The sequence below is a fragment of the Phalaenopsis equestris genome, unplaced genomic scaffold (assembly GCF_001263595.1).
Source record: "Phalaenopsis equestris unplaced genomic scaffold, ASM126359v1 Scaffold000002, whole genome shotgun sequence".
In the NCBI taxonomy this organism is placed as follows: Eukaryota; Viridiplantae; Streptophyta; class Magnoliopsida; order Asparagales; family Orchidaceae; genus Phalaenopsis; species Phalaenopsis equestris.
The window spans coordinates 77087783-77100107 of NW_018164444.1; the positions used below are offsets into that span (position 1 = coordinate 77087783).

At 32.9% G+C, this 12325-nt stretch overlaps 1 protein-coding gene across 1 annotated transcript in view; it reads left to right on the forward strand.

Annotated features, from left to right (window-relative positions):
* The first annotated feature begins 8154 nt into the window (after nt 1-8154).
* Nucleotides 8155-12325, forward strand: part of LOC110039512 (replication factor C subunit 2) — a 19582-nt gene continuing 15411 nt past the window's right edge. The window contains exons 1-3 of the mRNA XM_020744603.1: nt 8155-8294; nt 8392-8470; nt 8578-8657. Of these exons, the coding sequence (XP_020600262.1) occupies nt 8251-8294; nt 8392-8470; nt 8578-8657 (203 nt within the window). The 5' untranslated portion in view covers nt 8155-8250. The remainder of the gene's footprint in view (nt 8295-8391; nt 8471-8577; nt 8658-12325) is intronic.

Sequence of the window (12325 nt, forward strand, 5' to 3'; positions counted from 1 at the left end):
CATTCGTTAATGTAGAACGTTGTAGCTCTCTTTTGTACATCAAAGCCGAACTTGTTGGTGGAATAATAACTTTGATGGTTGGTTGCTGTGTCCACACTAAATTTTGCAAGATTTTATATCTAAATAATCTGATACGTCATTTGAAGAATAATATACTATCCTGGAAGGTGGAAACGTTACATTAAAATGGATCAAGTCATCCAGATGTGAAAAATATTTAAAATGTATGCTAAAAATTATTCCCCTTACCTTATAGGTGTAACATAGGGTTTATTTTATTCTAGGGTTTGGTATCCCTACAAAATTAAGCCCTCATAGTTCATTACATCTCAAAAGTTGTGGATACCTTATTACAAGAATTTAGCTTATTATCAACAGTCAACTACCGTCTGTAAGAACGTAAAAATCATAAGCAATATATCTACGAATGGTTTAGCAATTGCTAAATTGATATAGCAAAAACGTTTGTCGATAATAAAATTACCGATGGATTTAGCCACAATTTACATTAACTGACGGGTCTCCGACATATCATAACTGTCATAGGAGATCTAAAAACATGCTATGTTTAATCGTAACTTGATCGTTGGTTATATAACAGACGCATATGTCCATATGAAATGTGTTGCACTTCCATTGGAAAAGTGTGTGATTTTATCGGTAAAACATATCATGTTTAATCATATCTTGACCATCAGTTATATAACCGACGCATATGTTTGTAGAAAGTGTTGTACTTTTGTCCGAAAAAGTATCGTGGTTCTGTCGGTAAAATATAGCACAACCGTTCAGTTAACCATGAGAATTTACCAATGGTTTTATCTGTAGCAAACATGCATCAATTTGACTAGACGTCGCTTATTTGATAGCCTGTCAGAAAACTGTCGGTATATAATCAAGGGGTCGTAAAACCATCAGTAAGTCGTCAAAAGTCTGTACCATCAAAAAAAATATTTAAAACCCTCTTTCTACATTACAATTTACACACTTGCAATCGTAACAATATAATCAAAATACATTACAAAACCATAACAAAACTAATTAAAATAAATCATATATAAAAATAAAAGAAAAGCAATTGAATTAAATCAAATAAAATGTAAAACTATACAACAAAAATAATATTCACAGACAATAAATTATTTAACATATAAAAAGCAAAAAAATAACCCTCTACTCATCTTCCTCATCCTCCTGTGTCCTCTCATCATTAGCATCACTGTCATCCTCACCCTGAATTAGCTCCTTCTCAGAACGCAGCATCGTTTTGATCACTGCCCTCATCTCCAATTTAGGGAGGCTAACTGGGCAGCAACATCAGCAGCACCCTGGTGACGCATCTCATCTTCCTATGTAATGGAAGTAGATGCACCATATGTGCTAGAGGTCGGGCAGGCATCATAAGTTGGTGCCATGGATCCTAACACGTAGACCCTGGTTTTCTTCTTCATGTCGATAGCCTCCCTCTAGAGGTCGTGCTCAGAAGGATCGTGAGAAGTGCCCGAACCACAACCCGACTGTTGAGATTTGCTCTCCTTGAGCCTTTGGAAGGTCTCCTACAAAACATATGATTAAAGAAAGTGAAAATAACTAAATTTTGATAGTTATTTGAATTTCATACTCATTAATCTTGTGAATTATCTAGATTACATGAGATTTGTTGTCCACCTAAGACTGATCTGACTGCCGCCTATGGGTGCGCTCTTGTAACTCTGCGGCATTGACTCCCGTCATTTCTCCAATGTCTGTCAATGTAATGGAATAGTTAGCATACATCTAATTTAAAATAAGATTTAATGCATAAAAGATAATAAGTCTTTCTAGCTTCCTCTTGTGCTTCGTATGTAGGAGCACTCCACTGGTGTGCTTTGAGGCCTCCATGCCTCCGCAATCAGAGCGACGATCTTGCTTTGACTGCTCCCTCTGCTTCTAATACTCGGGAGAGTCTCAAGCCTTGAGCAGTGTGATAAAAACATCCAAACCGAGCCACAAGGGGCACTCACGTGTCTGACGTATATTGTCGAACTGGTCACGCAAACGATCGCTCGTCTTGTGCCCAAAATTTCTGCGGATGTGTGTATCCTCCTCGAGGGGTTAAGACCATTGTTTCTATAAATTGAATTAGAAATTGTTATATTCATAAAAAAAAAAACATAATTGTAATTATTATATTTGATGGTTTACCTTAAACTCCCCAAACCACATATCATGAATTATCATCGAGATCTCCCTCCAGGATAAGTAGGGTGGGCGTACTTGCTCTGAATTATGTCTCTGATGGAATGGACAGCCTATGTGGGGGGACTAAATCTAAAAATAACATGTGATTGGTTCTTTATTAAATTAAAAAAAATTAAGGTTGTAATGTCAATATTAAATTAAAACTTACGTGTACCCCACTGCCAGTAGTTGATGACGGCTGATCAAATTGGACGACGCATCAATAGAAACTGATGCATATGATGTTAATGGTGTCATGGTCGCGGTTGGTGGAGGTGTTGGTGTCATGGCTGCAACTGGTGTCGGTGGTGGTGCTGTGGCTGGTGGCGATAGTGGTGTCATGGTTGCCTTCCTAGCTAATGAAGAGAAGAAGTTACCTTGGTCGATCATTTTGGGTAAGAAAGGAGCGAAAGAAGGAGAAAAATGTGAGTTTCCAGTCACTGTAAGCAGTGATCCCATGGTTGCCTTCCTAGCTAGCTCCTATTGAGATTGTATCTCGAGCATTCGAAGATGAAGGGGATGGTTTTGAACCAAACAGAAAGGGATTGGAGGGACATACGAGGGTTTGGGGTAGAGGAGAGAGGTTCGGTGGCAAAGGAGAGGGTTTCGGGTAAAGAGGAGCGAGGGGAGAGGGGATTAGGGCAAGGACAAGAGGGACGCGATTTTGGCGTCATAAATGATTATTTCTGACAGCTTATAAACGAATTTAAAGCTATTGATTATTAACAATTTTATGGACGAACAATCTATCTCTTATTAAAAAAACACATTGATAAACGCCCCCCTAGATGGCGGTTTTGAAGATAACCAGTGAAATATGGTTGTTGCTTAATATTTGCTTATAACTGACAGTATATCACTTTTGTAATTATTAAAATGTTAGAAAAATTAATATTGTTGATAAGTGAAATCATGTATTGTAGTCTTGTCATCACAAATAACCCAGATCATAAAATCGTCGATAGAACATCAAAAAATAACAAATGTTTTTTTGACGCAAATTAGGCGGTCGATTTTGCCTTCGGCTTTTGCATTTTTTCTGTAGTGCGATAACTATGTATGTGAAGTGCATTCTTCTCACAAAGGTTATTGTGCAACATTTAATAATTCAAAAAATTGTTCTCTCTGTTTGATTCTTGATCATCATTAGGCACAATCCTAACAAAATGAGATTTGTTGACATCACTAATCATTTCCTCATGCACGTCAAAATCATAAATTGTTGGACGGGTGTAACTTCATGAGGCTCCAGCATGATCAAACTGAACAACTGGTTCAAACTCACCACGTGAAGTCCAATACCAATCATGGGGTTTAAATCCCCTACGACATATTTCCAACTTCACTTCATCAGACGTCATGCAAGCTTGATTCTTGTGCTTCACACAGGAGCATCTGAACCCACCTTTTGAAAGTTAAATAGGGAGTTGCGATGCCACCTGCACGAATTCCTCAATACCAGTTAAAAACTCACTAGTAAGTCCTTTTCTTGATGAATACAATATGTTATACATCCATGATCTCATTTTTTGAATATTCATCTGCATCATAGATATAACTCTATAGATTTGTATAATTAGATATAGGTCATTCAGACAATACGAATCTCAATGATTTACTAAATCCTGGATTTAAAGCCAAAATACATGAAATTTGGATTTACAACATGCCAAGATTCATTTTGTCCAAATTGACCATCTAGCAAGATTGTTGAAATCCTGGCTAAATCCCACCTTAAATCCGTTGCCAGATAACCCCTAACTGTCTACCACCTAAACTTTACATTTCATAAAAAAAAAAAAAAAACAACACAACCCCTAAACAGTACATAGCTAACACAAACTTTTTTAGGCATTTACATACATAAGACAAAATTATTATATATTTGCATATCTCATACCTTAACTTTTATATTTAAACACATAACACTCAAATCTTTACTATATTTTGGGGCATTTACAAGTCATATCACAAAATTCTTATGACTTTACATATCTCACACCTAAACTTTTACATGTAGACACATAATACTCAAATCTTTTATATCACGAACACTAACTCCACCTAAACACAGAGTCTAAGCATTACAATCAATCAAAACTTTTTTGGGGCATTTAAATACATAGCATAAAGTTTTTATGTATTTATGTATCTCTCACCTAAACTTTTATATTCAGACATATAACACTCAAATCTTTAATACCACATCAAAAATAACACTAACACCGTCCAAACACAAAACCTAAGTAGTATGTGGCTAACACAAATTTTTTTGGGGCATTTACATACCTAGCACAAAATTCTTATGTATTTATGTTTCTCACACCTAAACATTTTAGACACATAACACTCAAATCTTCAAATTTTTTTGGGGTATCTCACACCTAAACTCTTATACACATAACACTCAATTCTTCAAAATCTTTTTGGGCATTTACATACTATCACAAAATTCTTATATTTAGGCACGTAACACTCAAATTGATCAAAAAATTTTTGGGGCCTCTACATACGTAGCACAATAACTTATGTATTTACATATTTCACATCTAAACTTTTATATATGTGTACGTAACACTCAAATCTTTAATATAACATGAAAAATAACACTGACAACACATAAGAAACCATCTAATCCCTATGCATTACATATTGATCTGAAAATAGCATGAAAGCATGCATTGAATGAAAAAAAAACCAAAGCTTGGAGGCAATCACCTTGGATGAAGAATGAGCGGTGAAAACGAGCCGGAAATATTGGAACCGAGGTGGGACAGTGAGGAGAGTTGGAGGGGAAGAAGTTGCAATCATGAGAAAAAAAGGAGAAAGTGTGGCCTGCAGCTTGGGTTGGGGGTTTTTAGGGCATTAGTGTCCGCTTATTCTGACACTAATAAGTAATGATTAGTGTCGACTACTTCCGACGCTAATCCGACGCTACAACGTCCATTTAATGTCACCAACTCAACGGAACTCTCGTCCGCATAGATAACTTCATCCCTAAGACCGCGCGCGACGCTAAACAAAAGCAAATCGGACGAAATTTTGGATCAATATTATGTCCAACATTAATTTTCGATGCTGTGATGGAGAGATAAAAATGGGAAGAGAGGGCTGCTGAAACATGGTGGGAAGGAGGAAAAGAAAGAAAAAACAATTAGGTGAGAGAAGAAGTATGTGGTAGATGTAGCTCACGGTTGGAAGAAAGGAAAGGTGGGAGCCGCTTGGTAGGTTTTCACGGCAAGAGGGAGAAGTGTGAGTTTCTCTTTTTTGGTTTGGGAGCAGTGGTGTTGATGCTTTGCCCCCCTCAAAATCAGATTTTAAGGGTAGTTTGATCTTTTGCCCAGTTTGATCTTTTGCCTCTCCTGAAATATTAATTTTGCTCATTTTGAAATATCATTTTTCTTTTTGTTGCCCCAGCCCCTCCCATATTGGGTCCAGGAGGCACTTCTGCCGCTGTTCTTGGATGAGCGGGTATGATGAGATTTATCTTGACATGAATTCAAGGCAAGGGTTACCATTCTCATAAGTCATAATGGGTTATCAAGTTTTTTGGGTGCGATTCAGGTTGTGTCGTGACAATTTGGGCTTTAATTCAATTTAGATTTAATTAAAGTTTAATTATATTCGAGTCTTTAAAATCTTTTATTTTTATTTTATTTCATTTGTTTTAAATTATATTTAAGTTTATATTTTTAGTTTTTATGTTAGGTATGTTTACATAAGTACTACCTAACTAGCATGCATAAAGTGGTATCCGTGTAAATCCTTTTTTAATTTCATGTGTTTTAATTATTCTATTTTTTAAAAGTAATATTTAATTTTAATATTTATATTTATATTACCTTTTCGTTTGTGCTTTAAGTTTCAATTTTAATTCTTTTAGATTTTAATTTCATTATTATTATTATTATTATTTCTTCTTCTTCTTTTACTTCCTCCAAATTATCATGGCCTCAACACGCCCCTAAATGAAATTCAATTCGGGTGCGAACGGGCTCATTTGAACGGTTTCACGCGCTAGTACGATTCATTTTCGTGAAACGACGCCCCAAGCAAAACTTTTTACTTAGGAGTGTAAAAATTCGAAGCGCAGTAATTCACGTAAAAAAAGTTTGTCAAAACACAATCAAACTCATAGTATACACTTTTGGGCATAATCATGAATCTGATGTAGCTTACAAAATTGAATTTCAAGCACTACAAAAGGAGTTGGAGAGCCAACAATAATCTTCGCCTGTTTTTACGTGTTAAATTCAATTCAGTTCAATTCAAGTTTCAATTAAGGTTTGTTTTATCTGACTTAAGTTTATTATCATTATTATTATCATTTTAGTTTCAAGCCAAGGCCAAATGGGAGAACATAAGAGGCTAAAGTCTCTACGATCAAAGGGTAGCTTAAGGCACTTTCAACCTATGGGAACTCAACCCGGGTCTCAATGACCCAAGTTTAACCTCTCAACCAAAGTTCAAGGGTTTGAAACCAAGTGTTTGAAACACATAAGACTAAAGAGATGTTTGAAATTCTATTTAGGTATTGGTTCCACCAGTAGCCCTTTAGGAATGCCTTTAAAGAAACCTTAAGCCTAGATCCTAAGAAGTTAGGAGGAAGGAGAGGAAGGACCTTATACAAAAATGATCTCAACACTCACACAAAAAAAAAAAAAAAAAAAAAAAATTGGAAACATGGGTTTGAAATGATCTTTATTAGAATTTAACCTAATCGAATAAGTTTTCTTAATACCAACTCACCGCTTACTATAAATTGGGTTGAATTAACTGCCTTAACATCTGTCTAGAACATGGTGAGCTTGGTAATCACATTAGAAAATTTGTCCTTCAATTTAACCACCACTTATTTTAGTTTTCCATGAGCATATGTTAGTTCAACACACTCATACATTAACACGACCACATCTCAAATTTTAACCTTCTTAAAGGCATTCAACTTTAAGGAAAACTCCTCCATCCTCCTTGCCTACTCAACACCCAAATTCTCTAAGGGCAATGCAAGGGTCATGGTAGGAATGGCTATTAGAGATTTCTCAAGAGAATGCCCTACAAAAGAAATAGCAAAAAAATTTAATTTATTTACTTGTTTCAACTCTTTCCTTAGTGGTGTGAATTTCTATAAGAACCATCAGGTTTGAACATTATTAAAATATGGCTAGAACATTATTCAAACACATCTGATTCATATTCAAATATCTTTTCACTTGAATATGACTAAAAGTGATTCAAAAAAATGTTTCTAATTTTCTTTAAACATGGTTTCAATCTTATTCATACCATGAACAAATCTTGTTCACATTATTGCTGTGGATTTAAACTAGTATCTTGTATAAAAAAATGAGTTTGTTTTAATCCAAAACAAACTTTTAAGTATATTCTAATATACAAATAAATAAGGAATAATGGGCATTTTTTTCTAGTTTTTTATCATTATGAGATGCATAAAGTCAAAATGTTATTAGTTTAGCTGACTTCATATAAACTTTAACCATTAAATTTGATCTGATTTAGCTTTGATTTATGATGCATTGACACATCACTATAAATATATATGTAGTGATTGATACATGTTATACATGAACATGTATGGAATGTATTTGATACGTGTAAGATAAATCTATGATTTATCTAATTTCAAAAAAAAAAAAAAATCAGACTAACATATTCAACATGCATGCCCTTAATTATTAAGTATAAATTTTATAAATCATAACTAATGGTATAAGCAAATATTAAATTTTAATGAATTATGTTATACTAAACAATTACTACTTAGAATATGATCACTTATTATTTTTATTATGTTTAATAATTTTTATAACTTTATATATATATATATATATATTGGGGCATTTATAAGATATATATATATATATCATATACTACTAATTTGGTTTATTATTTCATGCTTATTTAATTCAAACTTGAACGGTCCCGATTAACGATCATTTCCCCGTCTTCATATCGGGCCGAAAAAAACCCTCCCTCCGGTAAGAAGGAGAGGAGAGCTCCAGCGACGCCATGGCACCTCTAATTCCGAGTTCACAGCCATGGGTGGAAAAATAGTAACACTCTTTCCTCCTACCCTTTACACCTATTTTCTTCTATGGCGTCCTTTGATCTCTAAACTTTTTCGCGTTATTACCTTCCCATCTTCAACAGCCGGCCGAAGCAAGTGAAGGACGTAGCGCACCAGGAAGAGGTTGTTCGGGTTCTCACCAACACGCTAGAGACTGCCAACGTGAAGACCCATCACCTTGCCTAGTTTCCCTCGCCTTGGTTTCTTCTGACATTTGCCTTTTTATCGCGTGATTCTGGGGTTATCTTTTGTGTTCGTTGGTATTTCAGTGCCCTCATATGCTATTCTATGGACCTCCTGGAACGGGCAAAACCACAACGGCTCTTGCCATTGCACACCAGCTGTTTGGGTAAGAGCCCCATGTAACGAAACTTTCACGAACAAATTGATCGTTTTATGTCATGATCACCAACTTAATTAACCAGAAATTTTCTTCATTACACTTGATTTTAGTTTGCTTGTTGCATAGGTTATCTGTTTATTTACTGTCTTGTGGAAGAGTTGCAAAAGTTATGCTGATTAACTTCATAGTTTTTTCCTTGCATATCATCTTGTTCTTTTAAAATAGACGCACACATTGCTTCTGTTTTGTTTTGCTTTGTTGAAGATGAGCTATGTGTTTTGCAGCTGCTGTTTTAAAAAGTTGTGGTGCTATTTACCATTTTGTGTTTAGCTTATGCTACAAATGCTATGTACATATCTTGCAATTTCCATCCACGTGCCTTGAGTTTGTTTTCTTGAATGCTTTAAGATCATTGTAATGATGAAAAACCCGATTTTTGTTCACCTACAAAGAAATTTAAATTAGTGGCATAATTTATTTGTAATCATTGTGTTTTAGATCTAGTCATTGTTTCCATAAAAGTCACTGCTTTGACGAAGTAGTAGTCATGCCCAAGGCTATCAAAATCAGACCGGACATCAAAGTGGAAGAAGGAAATGTTCAAGGTACATTGGTTCGAGTAGGGCTGAACCGATGACATAATAGATACAAAATTAATTAAATATGATCTAAATGATGCAATAATGATGTAATAAATTAAATATAAAAAAAGATAAACAAATGAAATATGATGATAAGCAGTATATTCAAAATTTGAATTTTTAAAATACTTCAAAATTTAAACTATTAACCTGTTTTTTGTAGTCTTGAGTAAAGTGTAGATGATGCATTTAAATTTAGTATTTTGTTGATTTAAAAAATTGATCATCTGAAACAAAAATAAGAAACAAGAACAAGTTAATAACAACTAAGAAGTGGAAACTATCTTGATTTAACATACATATTTATTTTGTAATTGTAATTTTTAAATGAAAGGTGAAAATTTATAACACTAATAAGTCATGATTCATATTAAAGTATAATCTTAGACAAAATGTATAATATTTATAAAGCAAAAATTTAGATTTTCATACACATTTAATAAAATAAAACTTGAGATTGAAAACAAAAGAAATTACAATTATAAAGTATAAACAAAACTATAAATAGTTTAGTTTAAAAATGAAACGAATTCAAATTCATCTTTAATGAAGGTTTTCACAAAATCCGATTTCAGAAAAGTTGATTCATTCTAACAATGCCTCTATTTTTGTATAAAGTCTCTCAATGCCTGAACTTATACTATTCTTTTCATCAAGATCTTTAAATTCACTAGAATGATTCCATATTATACCCATTTTTTCATCAGCATTATGTGTGGAAATAATTGATTAACTTTTAGGAGGTTTCATTCTAATATAAATAATATAAAAAAATTTAGTATAACAATAAATAAGTTGCATACCAATGAAATGAAAACATGCTTTTTCAAATATCTTGAGTATATTTTGACACTATTATTATGATACCAATTCATTAATCAAAAATATTTCGTAAAATTATAAAATATTAAAGATATAATGAAGTATATGTATTTGAGGGGACTCTAAAAAGAAATCATCACAATGATTAAATATAATAAAGTGATATTCATATAGTGAAGTCTTTAATATTTAGAACATTAAATATAATGAAGTCTCTCATGCTTTTAATCTTCTGTTATTACTTGAAGATTAATAGCATGGGAGAAATCAACGAAGAGTACAATACAATTAACATGAGTCAACGAAGTCTTCTATTGTTTGATTTTTTTTAGTGATAAGAGTTTATGAAACAAAAGAGCTGATTACTCTTTTCTAAGATAGTATCAAGTGAAAGTTTTCTGAGTTCCCAATTGAAAATTGTAGAGCTAAAGCTAGGAAATGCAAAAAGAACCATTAAACAAATAATGGTAGAAGGCAAAAAAAAAAAAAAAACTCATTTGGGTTGGTTGGTAGATATTTATGATATTTACGGTGATTTATGTAACCACATTTTTCAAAATAAGGAATCGGTTCTCTAGTTTGTTGGTTGAACCAATTATTCGAACTGTCTCGAGTTGTTCTATAGCAGAAATGGTTGTTTATGAGTTTCGACCAGACTAGCCACTGGTTTGTGGTTGAATTAGTCTAACCGATTGGTCCGGTTCGATTTTCTAAGAATTGGTTATGCCCACTAATCCCAGAGTTTTAGAATATCGTACAGAAAAGCTTTGGTTATATTGGAGGACGATATTGGAGAAAGATCTTATGACCACTAGAATGCTTATTTTCTACATTGTCTGTATGAAGATGCTAGCAAACTGTTCAACTTCTAAAATGAAGCTATTTAGTGAGCTTAAACTACTCATTTGGTGACGAGCTTTCCTTTAAAAAGAACCCCTTAGTGGGATAAGGGCTTGTTTTTGTTGCATCTTCTAATGTTTTAATAGAAAATTTTAGTATTAAGTGCTTTTATTATGCATTTTAGATCAATAGAAGTGACAATAAGATGAGTCTAGGGATTTTAGTTGTTGAAGATTTGTTGGAGGATATGAGGGAGAAGCATGGGTTAGTAGAGTTTTGGGGTTGTGTTTGAGAGGTGTGGAGGGGGTTGAGAAAGGTGGAAGGCTAAGTTTTAAGGAATTAGGTTTTATAGGCTAAAGAAGAGTGAGGGAGGTTAGCTGATGGGGTTATTAGGGTTTTGGAAAGGTAATGTGTAGTTAATTATAGGGTTTGGAGTGGGCGAAGGGAGATGTGGCTAAGGAGAAGGGTTTAGGTTTTCGGTTAGTTATAACTTTGGCATGCTAAGAGGGTTGAACTCTAGGGTTTGAAAGGAGAGTAGAGTGGAGAGGAAGGTGTACATTGGAGTTAGGGTTTTAATAATGCATTATAACTAGGAAATTTCACAAACCAAGCCATCTATTGCAAGAAGGCAGGTCTTTAAAATTCATTCAAAGTCTCTTAAGGTTACATGATACATACATATATATACATACATATATATATCTCTATAGATATATATGTATGTATATATAGATATATATGTATGTATGTATATATATATATGTATGTATGTATATCTATCTATATATATATGTATATCTATCTATATATGTATGTATATCTATCTATATATATGTATGTATGTATATATATATATCTATCTATATATATATGTATGTATATATATATATATATTATATATATAGATATATACATATGTATGTACATATGTATAGATATATATATTTATATATATATACATACATACATATGTATAGATATAGATATATACATACATATGTATAGATATATTGATATATACATACATATGTTTAGATATAGATATATACATACATATGTATAGATATATGTATGTATACATACATATGTATGTATATATAGATGTATGTATACATACATATGTATGTATATATAGATGTATGTATATAGATATATGTATGTATATATAGATGTATGTATATAGATATATGTATGTATATATGTATATACATCTATATGTATATATGTATATATATGTATATACATATTATATATGTGTATATACATATATATGTGTATGTGTATATATGTATATACATATATATATATGTGTATATATGTATATATGTATCTATATATATGTACATATATACATATATATATATATAGATG